Here is a 27155-nt window from a genome sequence, read left to right on the forward strand (position 1 = left end):
ATTCTCGAACAGCAAATGCTAATCCACTCCTACCCAAACAGTACATGCTGACAGGAAAGGCATCTGCCTATCAGTGTGCACAAAGGGCAGATATTGGCCTAAAAATGCACAAAAGCATATTCAGGCTTAAATCAAGAGCATGCGTGCGCTAACCATGGGGTGCTTTTCCAATCTTGGGGTTCAGTGCAGTCCCACTGTAGGAGAGGTCACCGACAAATATTGTGGATGCCCCTTTATGGCTCATTTGCACATCATGAATCATAGTCCCTAGTGAGAAGGGAGATGGGGCACTATGCACTATGTCATCTCCTGACTAAGCCTTGATCGGGTACACTTGTACCTTATAACAAGTTCCTAATCCCAAAATGCTTATTAGGAAATTTTCTTACCCGAAAAATCTTTTTTTTGTAGGCCCATACTGTCAGTATAGGATTGACTGGGGAATAATTTGATCCTCACTTGATGCATGACAAATTGAAATAACATTCTCCAATCTCTTTCTTTCTTGTGACACCTCTTTCTCCAGTATTGTATCAAAGCCTGTCGATGGAGAGAGAAGAATCTAACTATCCTCACTAAGTAACCAGCAGCAAAAACCCACGCACCCATATGGGAGGAATGCTGCACTGACAGTACGGGCCTACTAGAAAAACTTTTTCAGGTAATAAAATCTCCTTTTCTCAGTCAGGCCTACCTAGTGTATTACCCATGTCCAAAAAGGGCGGGAAATATAGAAAAATGGAATGAGGGTGAAGGACTCAGATGCAATATTAACTGTGCAGTAAAAGGCTTCCTCTGACAAAGATAAAAAAAAGGAGAATGTGTCTATGCCCAGGACATTATCTGAGACATCTTATGGAGTGTCAATGCGTTCAAATAGGCAACAGTCATATTGTTGTCTGACTGAATTCTTTCATGCTTGGCCAGTGCATTAGAACATAGTACTCTGCATTTAGTTCCAAGGACTTGATGTGTAGATAAAATTCCTGCTGGGACAATTTGTCTTGACAGACCTGCAGGGGCCAAGTCACTCCAAAGCAAGCAATGGTGATAACCATGGTGGGACCACCTACTGCATGGGTGCCAGGGTTTTGTAGGTTGGGATAGGAAATTCTGGCTTCCGAGTTCATGTTGTAGTCTTGCCCATTTTCTGAGAAATTCCAGTTGTAGTGGGCGCATATGAAATTGGGCGAATGGAACTACCTCTATGGAGGCAGTCATCAGGCCCAGGAGTCACATGCACGCTCTTGCGGTGATTGTCGGGGGTGACATGGCGTGTTGGGTGGCCGCCGATAGGGTTCTCTGTTTTTCTGGAGTGAGGAACACCTTGTGTAGAGTGGAGTCGAAACGCACTCCTAGAAAGATAATGGACTGTGTAGGGAGTAACGTACTCTTTTTGTGGTGTATCTGCCATCCGTGTTCCTCTAGGATGCCTACGCATTTGTTGGTCCCGATGAGTGATTGGGCATGCGATGGGGCCCGAAGCATGAGGTCGTCCAAGTAAGGGAGTATGTAAAGCCCTTGTTGTCGCATGTGGGCTATCAGGGCTGCCATCACCTTTGAGAAAACACGTGGTGCCGTGGCCAGACCGAAGGGAAGTGCCTGGAATTGGAAATGTCTTCCCGCAAATGCGAAACGTAGGTACTTTTTATGGTCCTGATGTATAGGAATGTGGAGATAGGCATCCCGAAGATCGTTTGACGTGAAGAAGTCTCCTTGTTGTACAATGGCTATGACGGATTGGAGTGATTCCATCTTGAATGACGGTATGAAGAGGAATTTGTTTAATGCTTTCAGTTTGAGCACGGGTCGGAATGACCCGTCCTTTTTTGGGACAAGAACAAGGTTCGAGTAGAAGCCTGTTTTTCTTTCCAGTGTCGGAACCGGTATAATCGCCTTGGAGACCAACATCGTGTTTATGGCTTGCTTGAGTGCGAGTATTTTTTGTGGCGTGGTTGGGGAGTATTTGATTCAATGAATTTGCAGGGTGGGTGATGATGGAATTGTATCCTGTATCCCAAAGAGATGAGTTGGTGAACCCACCTGTCTGTTGTTGTGGATAGCCATGCCTCCTTGAAGAGTAAGAGGCGGCCCCCCACCGCTTGGGCGTGGCTTCTTATCTTGTGGGAGAAAATTACTTTTTCCGCCTGTGATCTTGTTGATGAGTAAGTCCAACTCGGGTCCAAATAGTGTGGCTCCCATAAAGGGAAGGGCTACCAGGTTTTTCTTAGAGGCCGGATCGGCACTCCAAGTTTTCATCCAGAGGGCACGTCTGGCTCCAATTGACATGGCTGACGTCTTGGCTAGGAATCGCAGAGGAAATGTACTGCCTTGAGAATTTTGGATAGCTGACCGTGCATGTCAAAAGAATCATCCATGGCTGCAGTGAGGGCTTCCTCAAGCCACAAAACCGCTGTGCGTGATACGCAAGCTGCGGCTACCGTAGGTTTGAAGGTTGTATTAACTGAGGTGTAGATATTTTTGAGTAAGCTCTCAGCTTTTCTGTCCATAGGGTCTCTAAAGGACGTTCCATCCTCCAGCGGTATGGTGGTGCGTTTAGCTAATCTAGCTACTGGAGCATCCACCTTTGGGATATTGTCCCACAAGTCCTTGTGTGATTGATCAAAGGGATACAAGGTGTCAAATCTCTTATCCTTAGATAATCTCCGGTCTGGAGTTTTCCCACTCTTTCTTAATGAGTTCTTGTACTGTGTCGTGTACAGGGAAGTGTTTATGTTGTTTATGGGTGGAACCAAAGAGTTTGTCTAGGGTCTTTTGTTCTTTAATTTCCTCCTGTATGCCTAGAGTCTGGAACATGTCCGTTAGTAGCATGTTAATGGCTTCCGATTGGGATCTATGTAAGTCGGTAGGGTGTGTGACTGGGTCTGTGCAGTCAGAGTCACTGAAAACTGGGTTTTCCTCGTCCGAGGTATAGCACTCTGCTTCTGGTTGTGCAGGATCGGTAACGATACTGGTGGTTAGGCCGTGTGTTCCTGACTTGATGAGGTACCTTGGTGCGGTAGCTGCATAGTAGACATTTTCTCTAGAGAAGAGGAAATCCCTAGTAGCGTGGTTTGAAAAGGTTTAAACCAATGAGGAATCTCAACTGGATTTTCTGTATGCTGTGGAGAGAGTCTGTTCTTTTTGCTCTCTTGATTCTGCTCCTTGGCCCTAGTGTGCTTGTTTTGCTGCTTGCCTGTCCCCTGAGCTAGGTCAGTGGGTCGTGATTGTTCTGCCGTGTCCGGCCTAGGAGAGTTACCTAATTCAGAAGCCATGTTAGGCTAACTAGAGGCTATTGCTACTCAGGTAGGGGGAATAGTGAAAAAGAGTAAGTGTGTAAAAAAGTGCTGTGCCTGCCGTACCTGTGGCAACTGAGTGCTTGCAGTACTTTTATTTATTATATTGCTAAATCTGTAAGCAGTAGCGTAACACTTCCGACAACCATAACCAAAGTATATGGGCACAACCTACTGGGAGAGCGCGGGTGGAAGTATACTCATAGGCTCAACCTATCTGTCTGGTATGGTAGTCAGGCATGCCAGATAATCCACTGGGGCTTAAACCTAGGAGTGTGCTCGTGCTGCAAAGGCTCAATTGCATAGAAGTAAACATACCTCTTGGTATGCAGAGGCTGCTGATCTTAAATAGTAAATGTGGAGCACAACCAAGAAATCTTTAATAAATCTGTATCTGTACCTGTAAAATAAATAAAGGAGAGAGGAGAATTTGCTGCCTCCAAGACAGCATACACTTAAAAAACTGGAGGAAGTGGTGGAGTTACAAGAAGGAAAGAGAAATTGGAGAAAGTTCTTTCAGTTTGTCCTGCCCCCTGAGTGGATCAATGTATTCCTCAGTCATCCTGCATGAAATCCTACATTGAAATGTCGATATTTTTATTCCAAAGCATAAATTTTATGAAAAATAAGGAGAAATAAAAATACTGAAATAAGATCCTTCTTTTGTGCATATACACTCTTTGGTCCATTGTTTGGTAGATGGTGTTGCACCTTAGTTTGCAACTTCTCCCCAAACTTAAGTTTGTAATTGGCACATTCCATTATTCCTTTTATTTCAACAAGAATCCCAGTCCCTGTTAATGAAAACTAGCCACATAGCTTAATTGTTCAATGATTCCTTGCAGTAATAGTGTTTTAAATAATTAGATTTGTGGAGGTAAGAACAAGTTTTACAGTGTGTACTCAAGTTCACCAGTCTTAACATGGGGTCTGAGTACTACAAATGTCCCAGACCTGCAGTTTGACGAGAGGTAGCAACATTATCAAAGATTTTTGGCAGTTGGATTCTGTGATTCTCTAACTCTAACCTTAATACTCTGCTTGCTAAAAATCTTTGTAGCATAAAAAACCTTTTGCTAAATCATAATTAGGTCACTCTATTCACAATTAGGTCACCTTTGGCATTATGGTTCAAAGATGAAAGAATCGACAGTGCAAAATATAGGTATTTCCTGCAAAATGCTTCTCTTATTTAGTACAAGAGAAATTAAGGTTCTGGACAATTTTGCAAGGCACTACATATTACACACTACTACAGGTATGGGATTTCTTATCTAGAAACCTGTTATCCAGAAAGCTATCAATTATGGGAAGGCTATCTCCTATAGACACCATTATAAGCAAATAATATATATTTTAAAAAAATTATTTTCCCATTCTCAATAACTAGTGATAAGCGAATCTGTCCTGTTTCATTTTGCCACAAAATTCACAAATCTTTAAAAAAAACTTGCGAAATGGCGAAAATATCACGACTCAAAAAAATTTCCATCAAGTCCCATAAACCCATACAGATAACAGACTTCCAAAAAGCGACAGTTCTTTCTCTCTTCACATGCTGGCCCACACCCCTTCCTGAAAGCTGTGTGTTCAAATTAACCACCCTCACAGAACACGTTAACGCAGATGATAGATCAGAGGCAGGTTGACAGGAGATGTAGCCAATTAGAGTTAAACTGTAGAAATAACTGCACATGTGCACATGATCTTATAGCCCTTTTTGCCAGCACTATGTGTGACATCATACAAGAAGTCCAGCAGTGACTGTAGAGTTTTTAGGGGTCAGCAACCCCCGCCCCCCCCCCGGCAGAGGGCCCATGATAAAGGGAAGGTTCAGCAAAGGGAGCCATTCTGAGTTGAATAAACTGCACACCTTCTATTAACCATATATACGGCAAAGGTTGTTGTTTTTTTTGTTTTTTTTTTTAACATGACCTGTTACATTTCTGAATGTTTTATAACATTGGGTGACCAACCCATTTAAAATAATACATGTTTGTTACATGACTCATGACTGGCAATATGATAAAACAAAAAGTAAAAATACCTGTATTATCACTTGGTTTAGGCATTTCTACATTTCTCTCGGCATTAGATTGCTGCAAGCAGACAATAAAACATTTTACCATAAGTATGATACAAGACTGTTTCAAAAACTAAACAGAACAAAAAAGTACCTTGTCACCTCCTTCACTTCTTCTTGTTCTTCTCATTATCTCTTCAAGTCTCTGGAAGGAGGACAGCAATACAAAATAAAATGACACAGTTTATAAGCAGTACAATGTTCTAGCTTGATACTTGTGTCACCAGCCGTTAAACTTATAATTCACCTTTAATATGATATACACAGGGTATTGCAAAATGTTCATACAGCGTTGGACTTGGGCAGTAGTGACCCACCGGAGCTGTAACTTGAAGAGCCCTCCTCACAACATACGCACCCCAGTCCCTGCAGTGACCCTGCGTGTGCCACATTGATAACTTTTGCCTCCTTACATCTGAATCTTTGATAGGTGGCGCAGGCAGGGGAGTGGGCTGGGTTGGTGGGGACTCATGAGGGCCAGGGCCCACCACGTTTATATTCCCAGTGTCCCACTACCCAGTGTTCATAGCCAAAACTGAAGATGAATAGAAGCATTCCCCAACAGAAAAAGCTCAGTGTGGTGCTGTGTGTGTGGTGATAATTATCAGCCTGCATATAAGTTGAGATGTGCTTATAAGCACCCTTAGTTAAACCACTGCAATTTGCTAGTTGATCAAGAGAAAGGCAAAAACCACCTCATCTTAGGCCTCTCCAATTTGCTCCTGACTACAAGATGCCAATTGGACTAGTTGCTGAATCATCTTTGCATTAGTAACTTTGTATTTTATCACATTCAACCTTCGCTCAAAATGATCTAATGTATTGGTATGTTTGACTGCTATAGGGAGTAAATTCCACAACTTCACTGCTAATGATAAATGATAATCATAGTACAAGTTGATTTAAAGACTCCTGCACTAAAATACATTTTTTCATTTTGATTTTTTTTTTTTTTACATTTTATATTTGATTTCAAAACATAAGTTAACCATTTTCTAATATTCTCAAATCCCCCAGTATTGCAACTTTTCTATTTCCTGCTACTCTGCAAGTTGTAGTCATGTCAAACCCTCTTACTTTTCAGCAGATGATACCATGCAAATAGAGGCAGGTATGGTCATCTTACAAACAGAACAAAGGGCAGGTAACAACCTGACACCTCTCATGAACAATTTAGCGGCCTGAATGGATTGTATGGCCTTGTTTACTTTACTTGCAATAGCGGTGCCCATTATTATGCAGAAAAATGGAGCTGGGAGGGAAGATGAGCTGAATTACATTAAGCAAATTCTAAAAGACAAGACGAGAGGTTGAGTGTAGGATAGGAGCACAATGTAGTAGATACCCACAAGTCCACTGCAGAAACAAAGAATGCAATTTACAAAAGTCAAAAGTCACAGACAGAGGTAAAATAAACTTAATACACCAGAGCAAGCCTTTAAGCGGCTGGACATACAACCTCACACTCCACAACATGACTATAAAACATTGCCTTATATAATCATTCAGAATATTACCTACTAAAACCTTTTCTAGGGGGCATCATCACAAATCTTATTGGTATTTAGCTCATCTTCATTGGCAATTTGGTGAATACTATAAATAATATCACATCTGGAAAAGTTCTGCTTTTCTTACCGCTCTAGATTTAATTTGTTTGTTGATTTGCGGTACAAAGGTTTACAAATTGGAAAACAAGTAAAAGGCAGGGTAGGAAAATGTTGTTTATTGCATACCATTGAAACCTGTTTGATATGTTTTTTCACAAGATTTATAATATTATATGCCAGGTCTCAGGTTGGCAAAACAGTCAGGTTTAGGAACTTCAAGTAGCAATTGCTTATATCAGCGAAAAAAGATCAACATGACCCATAGGTAACTTTTTATGTAGATTCATAATTTAAAAAGTACTTTTTCGTGTCAGTATCGCTTTAATTATAACAATCGTACAACTATACTAATGACAGATTCTGAGTGGAATCTGAGGTTCTTGTGTGACAACATAAACAGTTCACTATATATTTTTTAAGCTGCTTACTGTTTACTAACTGTACATACCCCTCCAAACAGTTTGTTACACATCTTACTAAGAGTAAACTTCAGTAACAAACAACTGCTTTTTATGATTTGTAGGTGGAGTTCAAAAAAGAAGTCAGTTTAATTGTGTATTCTAGGTCAGCAAGGAGTGCAGTTATATTAAATTATTTAGTGCCGTGTTATCCTCTAGGGTCTATAGAAAACAACTCTAATACAAAGCATATAACTATATTTTTCTTTTTGACTAAAAGAACTTTAACAGTTAATTAAAATTTTTACTTTACTTTGGGAATTGTAACTTGGAAAATGAGTTGTATAAAGACTGATAGTTTCAAGTTGCTTACCTCTGTGGTAGAAGTAAATAAAATATCTAAAATCTCTAGTTCCAGATTTAGCAGAGCAAAATGCAACAATGCGATTGATCAACAATTTTTGGAGGTGTCCCTAGCTTACTCTGCAAGACTGAGCTAGGACAGATAGTTTGTTATCTCCATCCCCAGAACGAACAAAACTACTAAACGAGGTTGAAAAAAGCCACTTGTCCATTAAGTTCAACAGAAAAAAATAGCAGGGAGTAAACCAGAGCTAGGCCTAAGACAGACTGTGCTTTAGGGTATTCAGTTATTAGCAAAATCTGATTGTTTCCTATTTCCAGGGTTCAGCATGTGGAATAATAAGCTGGGCTTATCTGCCTTAGCAGATACTGGAAATATTGACAATAGTAATGGCATATGGGTGACCTTAAAGGGGATGCCAATTCTAAGCACCTGTGCAGTTTGTCTTCATTATTTATTTTCTATAGCTTTTTAATTATTTCCAACCTGAAGAGCTGCTAAACAAAAAAAATAATAATAAACGAAGACCAATCGCAGATTGTTTTAGAATATTACTCTCTACATCATACTAAAAGTTAACTCAAAAGTGAACAACCCCTTTAAGGCCTAAGCTAAAGGAAAGGTATTCAAATGCCATTTTTTCTGAGATACTGAGATATTACCCGTGCCACGTGCAAAATTAGAAACTGCACCATAACAGAAGGGGCTTCACTGTTTTAAGAAAAAGGTTGACAAATACGCTGTAGGAGTGCTAGGCAATAGGGTGGTGAGAGATTTAGAATATTATAGAGACCTATGTGTAGATAGGAACCTGGGATTGGAGTGGGAAAACATAGGAGGGGTGAGGGGGCATATAATATAGTTGCTAAGGAGATTCCTTAAGGCAGGGATCCCCAACCTTTTACACACATGAGCCACATTTAAATGGAAAAAGTGTTGGGAAGCAACACAAGCATGAAAAAATGTTCCTAGGAATAGAAAGAAGAGCTTTAATTGGCTACTTAATAGCCCCTATCTGGACTGGCAGCCTACAGAAGGCTCTGTTAGGCATTATACTTGTTTTTTATGCAGCCAAAACTTGCCTCCATACCAGAAATTCAAAAATGAGCACCTGCTTTGAGGCCACTGGAAGTAACATCCAAGGGGTTGGTGAGCAACATGTTGCTCACGAGCCACTGGTTGGGGAACACTGCCTTAAGGAGATAGTTACAAATGAGTCTATACAGGTATACCTCTCCAATGAATAATGTAATTAATGGACCAAAATAGTACGCTTGTTAATACACAGAGCTTACAGTATAATGAAAGAGACAGTGTTGATTGCATGTATAGAAAATTATTATATAAATGGAATTGCTGAGACCTTGTGGAATACAACATGTTGTAGGTTTATAATTTAGATGGATATACCCTTTGTAAAAGGGACAGAGGATTTAAAAATGTGGAAGGAAATGTTTTTGCAACACCAAAATACACAAAATGGGTATGTAAGATTTTTGGCATATACACAAATATATGTGCATTTGTACAGATGCTTAATTACAAATGAAACAGGGGAAGAGGGCATGTGCATCAATTCATTTCCCCTCTCTTTTGTAGACTTGTAGTTAATTGTGTCAGATCAGTTGCACTTCTATTGTATGTATATATTTTACTTTGCTTTGGGGTGCTTTATGCGTATTTCTGCAGGAAAAATGATCAATGATCTTTGTGGTAGCAGCAAGCCCACACTTGTATCTTAAATGGTTGTTTTATGCCTTTAAAAATGGGTGTTGGTGTTTCTTTCTCCTTTAAGGGTGAAGACACATCGAGCTACTAGTAGCAGCTACTTTTCATGGCTACTAAAATAAACAGTGCTGATCATTTACTGATAATCGTCTCTGTGTTTTTTAGCCGAGGCACAGGGCTGCCGCTCCCTATAAGCAGAGTACTCAGTCTGCATAGGGCACCAACTCCCAGGGGGGCACCATCCCAGCTGCTCCAAAAAAAAAAACATTTTTATATATTATAACATACCGCCCAACACTGTCCCGACGGTTTTTATAACGCATCCCCGCTGTCCCGGATAGTTCAATCAATCTATGGGGGCAATTGGGGGCACTTACAATGGGGGCTATTCGGGTCACTTACTATGGGGGCATTGTCTATGGGGGCACTGTGTGTGGGGCCCCTATAGTAGGTGTTTTTTTTAATTATTTTATTTTTACTTCCGTAATATTTGGGGGAGGGGGCACAAAAGTAAATTTCTGCTTAGGGCACCCATTTGGCCAGCAGCGGCCCTGCCGAGGCAGCTCTCAGTATTATCTATGGCAGGGTATTTTCTGGCATTAAGTTAGCCATGACAAGTAGCTGCTACAAAGTAGCTCTGTGTGTTTTCCCCCTAAGGGCCGTGACACGCGGGGAGGCTAATCTCCCCGCAATTCCATCCCACCGGCTAGAATGTAAATCGGCAGTGGGATGGCATACGCGGCACCATCAGAGAAAACTTCAGCAACTTCATATCGCGGCGTGTATGCCATCCCACCGGCGATTCACATTCTAGCTGGTGGGATGGCATTGTGGGGACATCAGTTGCCCGCGACAACCGAGATTTGTCCCAGCGCTACTAATCTCTCTGTGTGTCACAGCCCTAAAAACTGCAATCAGGGGAAAAAATTAAGCCTGTGAAACCAATGCTTTTGTCCTAAAAAAAAGCTAATGGTGTGAAAGGATCATGCCCTGCGACACCAATGCAGGGGTGAGCCAGACTTACCTTGACATGCAGGGGCATATTTATATTAAGGCACCAGAGGGCCAGAGCCTAGGGCAACATATGTTTTTGGGGGGGCTGTCATCAGGTGCTTATTTTTTTTTTTTTTAATGGTGAGGAGGGTAGGGGGATGCAGGTTTTGGGTGAACCAACGTCACACACACGCTGCTTGTGACGTCACTTCTGCACCGTTGAGTCTTTATTTTTGGTCAGTATTTAAAGACATTCCATTTTACTCTTTGTTTTAATCCTGTAAAAAAACATAGGGTTTGTGGTGACACTTACTCTTTGTATGCCAGAGTGGTGCCCATTGTGAGTTCAAAAAAACTATTTACACTTTAAAGGAGACTCCAGAGAATTAAAGCTACATTGCCATAAGACACTATTGATCTTGGATGATTAGTGGGCTTTTCCCACTGGAGGTTTGTCACTGTTTTACACTAATTATCAATCTTTTCATATCCATAATCCGAAAGGTGTGTGAGTTGGGCATTACTAGAAGCTAAAATTAGTAGATAATATTAATTAGGGAATCTCTTTTTTGAGACCATACAGTATTTGCCCTAAAATTGCTTTCAAGGGGCCGCAAATGATTTAGGTGTAGGGGATCAGCGAACTCTTTTCCCTGTTTCTCTGTCTGTGACATCATCCAGCCCGGTTACAGACTGGGGGGTTCCTCAGGGAAGGATAATCAATTATCCATAATGTTGTGTTTATACTATTTCAACAGTTATATAAAGTTATATGCTTGTGATTACCAAGTTCTCTGTGTAATCTCCATGTGTGCCCCTGGTGAGGACAGGTATTGCTTGCTTGCCTGCAGCCACCTTTCCAAAGGGGAAGTTACTCTGCTGCAGGTAATGCTACCTGGGGGGACTTAAGAGCTCTTGGGGAAGGGACTGAACTGAATAAAAGGGTCGTGGTCTATCTGGATCCAAGTTGGAACTGGGCACCTAAAGGGCTGTGCCAAGAGTGGACAGACTGCAAGGGTTCCTCTGGAAAGGATAATCAATTATCCATAAAGTTGTCTTTATACTATTTTAACGGTTACATAAAGTTATCCTTACTGCAATGTTTGTGCTAATTATTTTTCCTAGTAGAAACCCCTTGAGTTGTGCTCCTCAGTGTCCACTACGTGGAGGCACTGCGCTAAAATCCCAGTTCCCTGTATTTTTCACTATTGCAAAGGGAACCAAATCTCCTGTTTAACCAAGTATACAGCCCAAAGAAGTGAGTGTGCCAAGAAAGAGTTACATAGGCATGGAAGGAATTGGCTGGAAACCATACTACATTGGCCTGTTAAGCCTACCTTTATAGTAAAAAAAACCAAAACATTATTAAGGAAAATAAGTATATATCAGGAGAGCTAGCTTGTTTGCTTTTTCAATTATTGAAAATGAATTAAAATGTAAAAATAAATGAGAATGGGTCACTTCCTTGAACAGAGCAGCCTAAAAATATCCAAGTTGTCTTAAATGAAGCATAACCACAGTGACCCAGCAAATATTTCATGCCTCTATCCAACCTATTTGAGCAAATATTCCCCTTTATATAACTTATTAAGACCATATCCAGCAAATATATCATGGTGAAATACTGCCCTAATACTGCCCGAATACTGTGACCCTAATTTAAAAATTACAAACAAAATAAAATCCACAATCTGAGCGAAAGGAAGGAAGCAAGTTTTCAGATGTAATTTCAACGTACCTTTTTCCTTTCTGAACGTTCCTGCTCCTCCTTTTGAAAATGTTTTTCACGTTCCATTCTAATACGCTCTGCCTCTTCTTTCTATAAGAGGAGATCCAAAAAAGTGGTTACTTCATAAGCACAATTTATTTTTTTAAACAAATAAAAGATGAAAGATTATTGGTAAATAATACACAATTGATAACTTTATTCCTTATAAAAGGAAAATAGATAAAAAAAACATTACATGAAAATAAATGTTTTTTTTCAGGTACATACTTAACAGCATCTGAAAAATTGCAGTTGCATGTGCAGCCTTTCAGCCACACATAGCTTATATCATCTGTGTAGAAGCCAAAATAAGTTAAATTTTGTTAAACAGGCATACTGCAATAGTCTGATAATAACCACAATCAGATAAACTTTCTTAATGTGTAATACTGCAGTTATCACTTTCAATAAAACAAAATTTGGCACAAGCAAATGAACCGGGGCACCGAAATGTATTTTGCAAACAGCTTTGCGGAGGTCTGGGAGTTCCCATGTTATCTCTCTCTACAACCAAGCGGCTCAACTGAGCGCTATAGGTAAATGGTATATCCCTGAGGCCCCTTTACTTTCCCATGGTTACAATTTAAGACAAATTATGCAGCAACTCACATTTAGATGATTTCAGACAACTCCAAAACGTCATATTTTGGCCTTGAATAGGATTGAAATACCTTGGAAAGCTCACCCTAGACACAGGTTTCCCCACTTACTAAAGATGACATCCTCCAAAACCTATATAGTACCTGTGGGAGAGGGGACAAATTCTGCAGCAAGGCTTTAGTTAGTGAGCAGAGCAGATTAAATCTTACAGATTTTTCTTATATCTTCACTTCTAAGAGCCTTCAGTCTCTGAAATCTCTTCAGCCCTGCTACTGTTTGATTGGTAGAATGTACTGTGTGTAAAGAGATCTGCTCTCTGATTGGAGAAGCTTCAAGCAGAAAGGTCCAATCAGAGTGCAGCTGAATACAACAGTATGAAACCTTGCATAAATGGGAAGAGCTTTCTACCACCATGCTGTTTAAAGTACAAGCTGGTCAGTAAGGATTTATTTTATTTAGGTGCCAGGCAGGTTTGGGAAAGCTAAGCCTCTCCTAACCTTAATGAAAATACGACCATGGGTAGTGTTCCATCTACTGGCTGTCTGGGACAAATATAAGGTTGAAGTCACTTAGTAACCTCACAACAGTTAAATCCTTTGTTCATGATTCAATTAAATCTTTCCAGTTTCTCCAGTTTTTATACAATTTCCCTCCAATATTAATATACCCAGGTTAAACACTGTATCCACTCCTTGTCACAATCAGGGTCTGACTTAGATTTAACTATTTTTGAAACATTTTGTGAAATGTCTCCATTTGGCTTAGGTGCATTGTCTAGAAGTTATAGCCTTCTCCCCTCTAATGCTCCTACATTTGTTGCACAGTGTGAATAAGACTTAGGCTGATCAAAAACAAAGATCTAATTAGTTGCTACGGGCAACAGCACTGTGATATTTTTCTCCAGTCTTAGTAAACACACCCCTAAGTGTGAAATTAAAGTTCACTACAGTAAAATGCACCACTCTCTTTTTATTCCTATAGGATTTTTAGAAGAATAATTCTACAATGGTGAACTCTTTCACCAACTGATAAATGTTCTGAATAGAACATTTGTCAATTTCACTGTGGTGAGAAAATGTAAAGCTACTGAAAATAGCTCTTTGTACAAAGTTGATCAAGAGACTTGTCTGAATGCCAGGAATCTTTGAGTCAGGAAGGATTTTTTCCACCTCTGAGGCAAATTGGAGAGGCTTCAAAAGAGTTTTTGCTTTCCTCTGGGATCAGCTAGCTGTTAGACAAAAAAGGTTTTTGCTTTACCAGTATGCAGCCTGAACATAATTGCTTGGATATTTTTCATATATACGCTGGACTTTTGAATGCATTAAACCATATGTATCTTTTGTGTTAAGTGTTAACCACAAATTGTTATTTAACAGAGGGTCCCCTTTACCTCCACAAATGTTTTTATGGGTTGTGGGTATTTTAGGCATGTCTCAATAAAATCATGTTTTTATTATATTTGAATTGGCTGATCTATATATTTGTTTATATGACAGATGCCATAAGCCTTTGGAAGTACAGGTATAGGACCCGTTTTCCAGAATGCTCAGGACCAAGAGTATTCCGGATATGGAGTCTTTCCGTAATTTGGATCTTCATACCATAAGTCTATTAAAAAATCAATAAAACATTAATTAAACCCAATAGGATTATATTGCATCCAGTAAGGATTAATTATATCTTAGTTGGGATCAAATACAAAGAACTGTTTTAATTTTACAGAGAAAAAGAAAATCTGAATTATTTGATTAAAATGGAGACAGGCTTTCCATAATTCGGAGCTTTCTGGATAACGGGTTTCCGGATAACGGATCCCATACCTGTACTATTATTTAAATCTGATCGTGTTTATATTAGCAAATATATTTCTCTCAGATAGATAAAATGATTTTGTTTATATTAAATCAGATCTAGTGAAAACTTGATACACACTTGTTTTCGGTGGTGTTCTAACTCTTCTCTCTCCTTCTGCTCTTTTTCCTCTGCTAGTTGGCACAGCAGCTTTTCTCTTTCCTGGAGCTCTTCTTCTTCTTTCCTTTTTCGTTCAGCCTCCCACTTCAATGAATCTGCCTCTTGCTGAGCCCTTTCTTTAGCTTTGCTAAGAGCAAATTCCTCTCTTTTCTTTCTGTTAAAAACAAGTAGTGACCATTTTCACCAGGCATGGGTTTGCTGCTCAATGCCACATTTTGCCAATCCCAATTTTTTTTATTTAAACTGCTATGATAATTTGATGCTTCAAAAAATTTGCAGTGACACAAAAAGAAAAAAAAATCAAGCACTTAAAATAAAAGTTGTGCAGTAGACACATTTTGCTAATTTTTCACAAAGCGAAACGGAACCGATGCCTAACTAACTATATTTATAATATAATATAATAATATATATTTTTTTTATTTTGTACAGGCTATCCATTTTACCCAGTTTAATTTTTACACTGAACTGTTCCTCTAAGGTTAGCCAGTATTGAACACAATCCTGTCACTGGTTGCTCCACTTTTGATCACCAGTGCATGTGGCATGCTAAGTGGATAATAGGATGCTTCCCAAGTTCCATGCTATCTGCCTGCATTCCTCTGAGGCAACCAACTCCTGTGTTTTGGCTTCCTCTTTCTGTGACATCATCCAGCTCAGTTACAGGGAAGAAAGTAATCTGATTGACTGAAAGGCAGAACAAGGGCCTTAAAGTGATACTGACACTAAAAAAAACTACTCTTCAAAATATGAATGTATATAAAAAGTTGCCTATAGGCCATGTTGATTGTTGTCCCTGATAAGGCTGCTTTTATAAGTAATTGTTACTTGAAGTTCCTAAAAGTGACTGTTTTACCAACCTGGCTGTCCCTTCTCAACCTGTCAGTTATAACTTCCAATGCTAATGGACTCCTGCTCCACAAATATGGCAGCCCCCACATGGAGGAACACAGGGCATCAGATACGTAATGTAAAAGCATTGGGCAAATACTTTTATGGCAAAAATTATAAATAGCATTTTTTTCAACTGAATTTTACTCTTTTGGTATAAAGATGATCACTTTTGCAAGCCTTTAGTGATACCTAGCATTAGGTATCCCCTAAAGTTACATAGTTACATAGGGTTGAAAAAAGACCAGAATCCGTCAAGTTCAACCCATCCAAGTAAACCCAGCACACACAACCTATACTTACCAATCTATACACTCACATACATAAACTATATATAGAACCACTAATACTAACTGTAGATATTAGTATCACAATAGCCTTGGATATTCTGCTTGTTCAAAAAACTTATCCAGGCCCCTCTTATAGGCATTAACAGAATCTGCCATTACCACATCACTAGGAAGGGCATTCCACAACCTCACTGCCCTCACCGTGAAAAACCACCTACGCTGCTTCAAATGGAAGCCCCGTTCCTCTAATTTAAAGGGGTGATCTCTGGTGCGTTGATCGTTTTTATGGGAAAAAAGAACACCCGTATCTGCCTATAATCCCCTCTAATGTACTTGTACAGAGTAATCATGTCCCCTCGCAAGCGCGTCTTTTCCAGAGAAAACAAACTCAGCCTCGACAGTCTAACCTCATAGCTTAAATCTTCCATCCCCTTTACCAGTTTAGTAGCACGTCTCTGCACTCTCTCCAGTTCATTAATATCCTTCTTAAGGACTGGAGCCCAAAACTGCACTGCATACTCAAGGTGAGGCCTTACCAGGGACCTATAAAGAGGCAAAATTATGTTCTCATCCCTTGAGTCAATGCCCTTTTTTATACAAGACACCACTTTATTTGCTTTAGTAGCCACCCAATGACACTGCCTTGAATTAGACAACTTGTTGTCTACAAAAACCCCTAGATCCTTCTCCATTAAGGATACCCCCAACAAACTACCATTCAGTAGATAGTTCACGTTTATATTATTTCTACCAAAGTGCATAACTTTGCACTTGTCAACATTGAACCTCATTTTCCAGTTTGCTGCCCAGTTTTCCAATTTTGTCAAATCGCACTGCAAAGTGGCAGCATCCTGCATGGAACTTATAGTTTTGCACAATTTAGTGTCATCCGCAAAAATAGATACAGTACTCTCTATGCCCACCACCAGGTCATTAATAAACAAGTTAAAAAGCAAAGGACCAAGGACTGAACCCTATGGTACTCCACTAACCACACTGGTCCAATTAGGAAATGTATCCTTTAGTGCCCATTAGAATGAGGTACTGTGGTGTTTCCCAGCCTGAACAGATAGTTCCCAGGTTTTCCTGAATGCCAGCAGGTATATACCCTTTGTAGTGTGAGTGTGATCCTATACTGCAACAGGGTGCCAATAAAGGGTTACACATATAATATATATTACCTCTCAATCTCCTCTTTTTCCTTCCTTTCTTCTTCCTCACGTTCCCTCTGTACACGAGCAAGTCTCCTCTTTTCAGCAAGTATTCTTGTTGCTTCCTCTGGGTTGGTGGTTCCAGCAAAAGGCCTTACAGCTATGGGTGAGGACTGCAGAGCTGGTAAGAGTGCAGAATCTTAATGTAGATGACATATGGATATTTTTTGTTTAAAAAAAAAAGTTGTATTTTTATTAAGAAATTAACATAATTGAAAACAGTATTTTTATGACTTATAAAAGCAAACATGCTTAAGATTTTAATAAATTCAATGATAAATATCAAAATAAAACATTGTTATTGTGATGTGATTAAAAGAATTGTCCTGAAGCCAGAAAATAGATTTAGTTAGTTTTTTTAAAAAAAAGTTACCATTATTTTTGTTTCCTATTTTTGAAGAACAGTTTTAATAATAGTAACAAGACAAAAAGAGTGCAGATTTTGATATATTTTTTATTTTAGAACAGCTGCCATATGACAAGTAAGGGGGGGGGTAGGCAATTGTAGGCATCCTGCCATTCTCCTTTATTATTAAGACCCCAACCTTAGAGCATAGGTTAGTGGGGCACAGTAAGGTCTTGGGTAATTTTATAAGGTAGCAGCAGCTTTACTTCTTGTGGAGTATTCTTCCCCTATAGTCATCACAGTAAATGTTTCCTCTAATTCTCGGCTATGTGCGCAAGAAAAATCCTGTTGTGTGCGTAACCCTTTCTTGGCACTAATATCTTGGAGCCAAACTATGGCTTATATATGCCACAGGATGCAATCCTCCAAGGTACACTTGATGAGGTACTCCTCCCAAGCCATGATAGCTGCATCATGGATCTGCATAGGCCAACACCGGGCCTTCTGCAAGACATTTTGTCAAAGCAGCTAAGGCATGAGTACAGGTATCAGTCCATTTGTCCCCAAAGGCTAACTTGGAATTTTGGTAGCCTTCTCTTCAGTGGAGGTAAGGGTTCATAAACATGTAAGGGTTGTGCCAACTTGGAATACCACTCTACAAACCAGAGAACCCTAAGAATGACCTAAGCTCTGTGAGGTTGCTTGACTGTGGCCAATTCACCACTGCTTCTTTTTTGGCAGGATCAGTGACAGAAACAATATGTCCCATGTAGTGTACTTCAGACCATCTTCCTGAAGCCTGTCAATGACATGAATGAGTCTTTCATGGTGTTCCTCCAGAGTACTTCCAAAAAGAATGATGTCATCAAGGTATACAAGATATTCTCGGGGGTGTAACTCTTTCCATGAGTCTCTGGAATGTTGCAGGGGCCCCACAAATACCTTGAGGCATTCATGTGAAATTCACAGTGAGCCACTTACACCCACAAGAAATCTTCAATTATAGTCAAAATGTAATGGGTATGGCTGTTTGGCTCAATGTGTGGTAGCCCACACACAGAATTCACACACACAGAAGATCCATCCTTCTTCCAAACTACCACAATTAGGGAAGCACTTTTTTACATTTTCAATACAATATCTCTGGGTGGTAACTATCTAAATCTCTCCCAAAACATTTAGAATCTGCTAAGCGAATGGTGTGACAGGCACTCTTACATAGTTACATAGTTACATAGGGTTGAAAAAAGACCTGTGTCCATCAAGTTCAACCCATCCAAGTAAACCCAGCACACCTAACCCACACCTACCAATCTATACACTCACATACATAAACTATAAATACAACCACTAGTACTAACTGTAGATATTAGTATCACAATAGCCTTGGATATTCTGATTGATCAAGAACTCATCCAGGCCCCTCTTAAAGGCATTAACAGAATCTGCCATTACCACATCACTAGGAAGGGCATTCCATAACCTCACTGCCCTCACCGTGAAAAACCACCTACGCTGCTTCAAATGGAAGCTCCGTTCCTCTAATCTAAAGGGGTGACCTCTGGTGCGTTGATTGTTTTTATGGGAAAAAAGAACATCCCCCAACTGCCTATAATCCCCTCTAATGTACTTGTACAGAGTAATCATGTCCCCTCGCAAGCGCCTCTTTTCCAGAGAAAACAACCCCAACCTCGACAGTCTAACCTCATAGTTTAAATCTTCCATCCCCTTAACCAGTTTAGTTGCACGTCTCTGCACTCTCTCCAGCTCATTGATATCCTTCTTAAGGACAGGAGCCCAAAACTGCACTGCATACTCAAGGTGAGGCCTTACCAGGGACCTATAAAGGGGCAAAATTATGTTCTCATCCCTTGAGTCAATGCCCTTTTTTATACAAGACAGCACTTTATTTGCTTTAGTAGCCACAGAATGACACTGCCTGGAATTAGACAACTTGTTATCAACAAAAACCCCTAGATCCTTCTCCATTAAGGATACCCCCAACACACTACCATTCAGTAGATAGTTTGCGTTTATATTATTTCTACCAAAGTGCATAACTTTGCACTTATCAACATTGAACCTCATTTTCCAGTTTGCTGCCCAGTTATCTAATTTTGTCAAATCGCTCTGCAAAGCAGCAGCATCCTGCATGGAACTTATAGTTTTGCACAATTTAGTGTCATCAGCAAAAATAGAAACAATACTGTCTATGCCCACCTCCAGGTCATTAATAAACAAGTTAAACAGCAAAGGCCCAAGGACTGACCCCTGCGGTACTCCACTAACCACACTGGTCCAATTAGAAAATGTTCCATTTACAACCACTCTTTGTACTCTATCCTTCAGCCAGTTCTCTATCCAATTACAAATATTATGTTCTAGGCCAATATTCCTTAATTTGATCATTAACCTTCTGTGAGGTACTGTATCAAACGCTTTAGCAAAGTCCAAGTAGATGACATCAACTGCCATTCCAGCATCAAGGTTCCTACTCACCTCCTCATAAAAGGCAACTAAATTAGTCTGGCAAGATCTGTTACGCATAAAACCATGCTGGCACAAACTAATAGTATTGTGAACTGCAATGTATTCAAGTACCCTATCCCTTATTACCCCTTCCAAAAGTTTTCCTACTACTGATGTCAGACTAACAGGCCTATAGTTTTCAGGCTGAGAACGGGATCCCTTTTTAAATAACGGCACCACATTAGCAATCCGCCAGTCTCTTGGCACCATGCCAGACCTCAATGAATCCTGAAAAATTAAGTGAAGAGGTTTGGCAATCACAGCGCTCAGCTCATTTAATACCCTGGGATGAATCCCATCCGGCCCTGGACCTTTGTTTACCTTTACATGTTCAAGTCTCTTTTGAATTTCCTCCCGAGTGACCCATGCGTCAGTAGCTAAATTACTAGCACTGGGCATATTACAAGGGAAGCCTTCATTATCTGGCTCCTCAGATGTATAGACAGATGAAAAATAAGAGTTCAAAATTTCAGCTTTTTCCCCGTTTTCATCAACCAACGTACCCCCCCGTGATAATAAAGTTCCCACCCCTTCTTGCTTCATTTTTTTACTATTCACATAATTAAAAAATAATTTTGGATTCTTTTTACTCCTAGCAGCAATATCCCTTTCCATCTCTATTTTAGCTTGCCTGATAGTTTTTTTGCATGCTTTATTTGCTTCCTTGTACCTGATGAAAGTTTCTGCTGTCCCAGCTAACTTGAATGCCCTAAAAGCACGTTTTTTCTTACCAACCTCGACAATAACACTTTTATTCAGCCATAAAGGTTTTGCTTTGCGATGCCTCTCCTTGCTTACTAGGGGGATATACTGTTGCGTATACCTACAAAGCAATGTTTTAAAGATGTTCCATTTTCCTTCTGTGTCTAACCCCATGAAAAGCCTTTCCCAGTTGACACATTGCAGAGATGCCCTTATACTGGCAAAGTCTGCACGTCTAAAATTGAGTGTTTTAGTTACTCCCTTATAGTGCTGTCTCTGCAGCATTATCTCAAAGGAGACCATGTTGTGATCACTGTTCCCCAAATGCTCACCCACACAAATGTTAGAGATAAGTTCATTATTATTAGAAATCACCAGGTCCAAAATAGCGTCATTCCTAGTGGGTTCTTGAACTGCCTGAAATAAAAAGTTGTCATTTAGCATATTTACAAACCTACTAGCTTTTTCTGACTTAGCCACCCCATTACTCCAGTCAATGTCCGGATAATTAAAGTCCCCCATAACAACAACTTGACCCAGTTTTGAAGCCTCCTCCATTTGCAACAATAGCTGGGCCTCATCCCCCTCATCTATACGGGGTGGTTTATAACATACACCAATGATCATTTTCTTTGTGACCTTCAGCCCTACTGAAATTTCTACCCAAAGAGATTCGACGTTTTCATTGGTAATGTCTTTATTACATGGCTTTAAGTCTGACTTTACGTAAAGACAAACCCCTCCACCCTTTTTAATCTCTCTGTCCCTCCTAAAAAGTGTATACCCATTTAAATTCACAGCCCAGTCGCATTTATCATCCCACCAGGTCTCAGTGATACCTATTAAATCATAATTTTCAATACATGCAATAGCTTGCAGCTCCCCTAATTTACCCGACAAGCTACGCGCATTAGCCAGCATGCAGCGGAGATTATTACTTCTCCCTCTGATGTTTACATTAGCTAAGGGAGAATTAGAGCTAAGGCAATTATGAGACTGCTTTCCTTGTAACGGAAGCTCCTTATCTGATAAACTATATGCCCCCCTCACTCCTCCCCCACAACCCTTTGCTAGTCCCCCTACCCCGTCTACACTAATTTTCCCATGGAATTCTAGCTCACCCACCCCCCCTTGTCTAGTTTAAACACTCCTCCAACCTCTTAACCATTCTCTCCCCTAGCACAGCAGACCCCCTTCCATTGAGGTGCAATCCGTCAGGGCTGTATAGATTGTACCCCAAGGAAAAGTCAGCCCAGTGCTCTAGGAACCCAAACCCTTCCTTCCTACACCAAGACTTTAGCCACGCATTTAGCTCCCTAAGCTCCCGCTGTCTCCCTAAACTTGCACGCGGCACCGGCAAAATTTCCGAAAAAATGACATTGGAGGACCTTTGCCTAATCTTAGAGCCTAGATCCCTGAACTCACTCTTTAAAGTCCCCCACCTACCGTTCATTTTGTCGTTAGTACCGATATGTACCAAGACAGCCGGGTCATGCCCAGCCCCTCCCAATAATGTGTCAACCCGATCAACCACATGCCGAACCCTGGCACCAGGAAGACAGCAAACTGTCCGGTTGAAGCGATCCGCTTGACAGATTACCCTGTCCACTTTCCTAATGATCGAATCCCCTATAACCACCATCTGTTTAGGCCTAGCTCTGCTCTCCTCCCCACCACTACTAGTGAAACTGGTCTCCCGGCTGTTAGAGAGATCAGCCTCACCTAGAACCGCCAATCCAGAGTTCACACTCCCATCTTCTTCACACAATCTGGCAAATCTGTTGGGATGCGCAAACCCTGGAGCAGCCTCCCTTTTCCTTTTCCCCACACTAGATTTTCTAACTGTCACCCAGCTTACTGCCCTATCATCCTTTTGCTGCTCCCCTCCCCCCCTACTATCTGACCCCACTAGTTCTTGTTCAGTTAACAAGAGACCCCTCTCAAGATTGTTGATTGAACGCAGTGTTGCGACGTGTTCCTCTAGGACTCTAACGCGAGCCTCTAAAGTGGCAATTCGCTCACATCCACAACAGAGGTATGCACTTTGGAACTGTTGTTCCACAACTGCATACATGTGGCAGGCTGTGCACTGTGTCAGACCTTCAATGTTGCTACCACTCATTCTCCCAGTTACAAGAACAGTTAAACTAAAATAGGTGTAAGGACTTGTAGTAAATACCTTGTTTTACCTTGTTTTTAACTCCCTTAGTGTTTAACTCCCTGAGTTTATAACTCCACTTACAGAGTCCCACTTAAAGAGCAATCACTTACAGAGCACCTACCACCAGAGCAAGCTCCACTGGAGTGCCTGTGGTTCTATTTATGCAGTCTGTAAAGGTGAACTAATCAAACCCCACCCTCCTCAAGCTGAGGGTAATTACAAGGGAATGTAACCTGCTGTAAGCCTATGGATCCCACAAACTTTGTAAATTAGCTCCAAAAACAACAATTACTTATGAAAAAAAATAAATAAAACCCAACAGTAAAAAAACACAATGGTTTTGATAAAGTTAGTAAAGAATACTTATCCCTTTTTAGTTGAAATGAAAGCAAGTTGATTCAACCAGCCACCAGCCTGTTAGTAAGCCTAACACATTCAACATTCATGTCATCAGTGGAGAACACATCTTTTCCGAGTGTGAGCTCCTTTATAAGCAGTTCATTGGGTTTTGTCAGCATGGGAAGAGATCGGGAAACTAGCAGTCCTACTTGACAAGCTGGAATCTCTAAAGGAGGCCCATTCAGTCTGTATACAGGGCCCTGACAAAATTCAGGTACAAAGGCTTGGCACAGTCTCTTTACTGCTGCTGACACAGGGAAAGAAGAAACACCTGTGGTCTCTTGCAACTGCAGAAACATAAGGAAAACATCCTCAACTGCCTTCACATTAGATCCCACTATCAGTGGTGCTGAAGTCTTGTAAAGTCGTAGGAGGACACATATAAGCAACCAATTTGAGAGGTGGTTCAGCTTCAGAAGTTATCCCAGGAATTCAAAGATCAATTTCTACTTTACCATCAATATAAGCATACTACTTCTATGTCATCAGCAGGCGTCAGGTAGGTAGATAAATGTTTCTGGTAGAAAGGCTGACTAATAATGGTTATCTGTGAGCCATAGTGAAACAAAACAGTAGTAAGGACATCATTCACAGTCAGATGGAAGATGCACTTACGTCTTACTCCAATGGGTGGTTTGGGCTTGGCTTTGCACAGGAGTAACTTGCACCTTAAGATGACATTTAGTAATGTCATGCTCTTGTTTTTCACAATGCTGGCAGTAAAGTTTCTGGGTTTTAGGAAACTGCTGTGCTTCAGATGACTTGATCTTTTGCAGGCTGTGGAACAGTCTGAGAATGAACCTTAAAAGGCTTTTCTTTCTTTTTCAACTCTGAAGCATGGGTAGCAGATTCATAATAGAAGTCTCTTCTGGCTTCTTCTTCCTCAACAATCCTCAGGGAGCGCGGGCTAGCAGTAGGCAGGAGAGGTTCCTGCCTGGCGCCCCGAATCATTGCACCCTAGGCAGGTGCCTCTTCTGCCTACCCCTAGTTCTGGCCCTGGTCCTAGATAGGTGCTTTTGGGTTGCAAGGAGTTATTGGCACAAACTATTAATAAATACTAGTGGTTCCTCATGTAAAACAGTGCAGCAACAGACTGTGTACCCGGGAGTTCCTGTATAAGGCAGCATGTGTTGGAGGTCTTACTATTAAAAGTAGCATCAAAATTATTTCTCTTTTTTTCTCAATAAAAAAGTTAAAACTATATAAATATATATGCAATATAAAGGGATTAGCAGCAGGCAGTATGACTGAAGCTCTTGTCATAGTTGCCATCAAAGTTGCCTCTTATAATTCTACATTTAAGGTCCCTGCAACAACTGGGATGAAATAGCAGGCAGATTATGTGAGAGTGCTGTTTTAGTTGGAATGAAATAGTATTTAGTCTAGTGTCTAGGCATTACTTATTTTGAAAGGAGGTTGCACTGGGCAGCGAGCGTGCTACAGCATTCCTACATATGCAGAATGTGTATCTGTTACTCAGCTATCTTTTAAAATGTTTTACATTGTCATACGAACAGAACATTTCAAAACAGTAGTATGTCTATGAAGGTTTTTATTCATCCAGATCAAGATATATACTATCTAGTAATTAATGTAAAGCAATTGGACTTTGCGTTTTTGAAAATGTTCACACCTGATCTAAGCAACTTCTGCAGAGTGGTAGGGAATCCCCTTAAGTTGTGAGTTGTGAAAAGTGTGATCAAGTCAAAACATGTTTACACAAAAGATGACAAGAAATCCTGTATTTCTTTTGATAGAGGACATAGTGCAGCTTTTCTGTGAGTGCTTATGGCTGTATTTACACAGACCTTTCTGATAAAGCTTACTTAGTTTTTACCTTTCCTTCTTCTTTAAATTGCAACATACTTGTCTTTATTGTACTTTGATCCAGGCACTGGTCAGGAAGGAATTTTTCCCTCCATCCAAGGCTACAGCTTTTCACCTTCCTCTAGTTTGACTGGCAGAGCAGTTAGGCTAATTTCACTTAGACAAACGTTTGAATTGATAGTTGGATGCATATAATTTTTTAACCTCGTCTACTATTATACTGTGTTACTTTGAAACTGCATTAAAAAAGCAGCTACAGTTTTTTTTGCAAGAGGACAAACATTTATCTATACTATCTTTACTATATGTAATATCTCTCATAAATGAAATGTATATAATACAAGATTGCAATTCATATTGTTTTCAAAATAGTTTGGGATTCGTAGACGTCAATTAAAAAAAAATAATCAGTACTTAACCATTCAGTCTGTGGGCCCCTCATTTTTTAGCTCTTGTGTCAGCCAATGACAAAATCCACCTGTATGCTCAGTGACAGGTGAATTCTAACTTTTGTCAGATGTCTCTCTGCCAGTGTAAAATTGCTGAAACTGTTCATGTGACATTAGACTTAGCCTACCCAAGCAAAAAAATCATCCTCTGCCTATGGCATTCCTTAAGACATCCTCTGTAGAAGCATTAGGGTTGTATCTCAGGTAAGACTGCATAGCAAGATTGACAAGATAATTGGGTCTAATCCCCACTTGCCGGTGAAGGTAAAGACATTGCTTTAGTTACAAGAATTACCTTTTTGAATATGAGGCAGTTCAGTTCATTATCCACTTTGCTAATTAAAGCAGAAGTTTTCTCGCCTTTAAGCTGTCGCAAATCTTAAAACTTAGCAAGATGTTGTTAAAGATCCTTATATTTCTCAAAGCGATTTATCAAGGCTTGAAATAAATAATGACAATCTGTACAGTCAGGCTGTTTAGTTTTATGGGCTTGTAACAAAATCAAAGCAGGGGATTTTTTAGTTCCATTAGTTTGCATTGTTTTATTTTTTTTCAGTTCCTTTCCATTCTTCTAACAATGGGCAGATATACGGTAATCTCTACGCAAAAAAGACAGTTATTATGCACTGGATGGGGAATAACTTACCTTCACTGAACTTCTGGAGACAGTTAGTAGATAGCGCTCTTCCGCTTGTTAAACTCACATATGAAACAAGGGGAGCGATGGACAAATTCGAAAAAGTGTGGAGTGATTGGTGTAACCCAGACCCTCAAGGCCAGCAACCTTAACATATGCTGGTACCAAACAACCCCACATAGGCAAGCCTGCCACCAATGATAGAATACCATACTGTGTACAGTAATAACGACGAAACTGTTAAACGACTTCTTACTTTATTGTAACAAAATGTATAGCAACATTCATGCATCTACTTTTGTTGTTTGTTTTGATTTTGTAAAACAAATAAAATCTACCTTTAAAAAAATAAAAAAATAAAAAAAGATATACGGTAATCTATCCATTCAGAAAACACTTCTTCACCCTTGAGTACTAGTTCAGTACCAGAAAAATACTTCTTAATACTCCAGAAAGTCTCTTGCCATAACCATATACAGTGGATATAAAAAGTCTACACACCCCTGGTAAAATGTCAGGTTACTGTGCTGTACAAAAATGAGACAAAGATAAATTATTTCAGAACTTTTTCCACCTTTAATGTGACCTATAAACTGTACCACTCAATTGAAAAACAAACTGAAATCCTTTAGGTGGAGGGAAAAAAAACAAAAAAACTAAAATAATGTGGTTGCATAAGTGTGCACACCCTTAAACTAATATTTGTTGAAGCACCTTTTGATTTTATTACAGCACTCAGTCTTTTTGGGTATGAGTCTATCAGCATGGCACATTTTGACATTTTCTTTGTAGAAACACTCCAAATCTGTCAGATTGTGGCATCTCCTGTGCACAGCCCTCTTCAGATCACCCCACAGATTTTCAATCGGATTCAGGTCTGGGCTCTGGCTGGGCCATTCCAA

At 40.1% G+C, this 27155-nt stretch overlaps 1 protein-coding gene across 7 annotated transcripts in view; it reads right to left on the minus strand.

The window, feature by feature from the left end:
* map7 (microtubule associated protein 7) overlaps positions 1 to 27155 on the minus strand; it is a 105500-nt gene that overhangs the window by 10837 nt on the left and 67508 nt on the right. For 6 of the 7 annotated variants that reach the window (XM_012963763.3, XM_004914651.4, XM_031902147.1 and 3 more), the window contains exons 11-15: positions 17174 to 17342; positions 14773 to 14965; positions 12211 to 12291; positions 5474 to 5524; positions 5344 to 5395 (exon numbers count right to left, since the gene is read on the minus strand). In XM_012963763.3, the coding sequence (XP_012819217.1) occupies positions 5344 to 5395; positions 5474 to 5524; positions 12211 to 12291; positions 14773 to 14965; positions 17174 to 17342 (546 nt within the window). The remainder of the gene's footprint in view (positions 1 to 5343; positions 5396 to 5473; positions 5525 to 12210; positions 12292 to 14772; positions 14966 to 17173; positions 17343 to 27155) is intronic. The other variant, XM_002936266.5, reaches the window with a different exon arrangement.

The sequence above is a fragment of the Xenopus tropicalis genome, chromosome 5 (genome assembly GCF_000004195.4).
Source record: "Xenopus tropicalis strain Nigerian chromosome 5, UCB_Xtro_10.0, whole genome shotgun sequence".
Lineage (NCBI taxonomy): Eukaryota > Metazoa > Chordata > Amphibia > Anura > Pipidae > Xenopus > Xenopus tropicalis.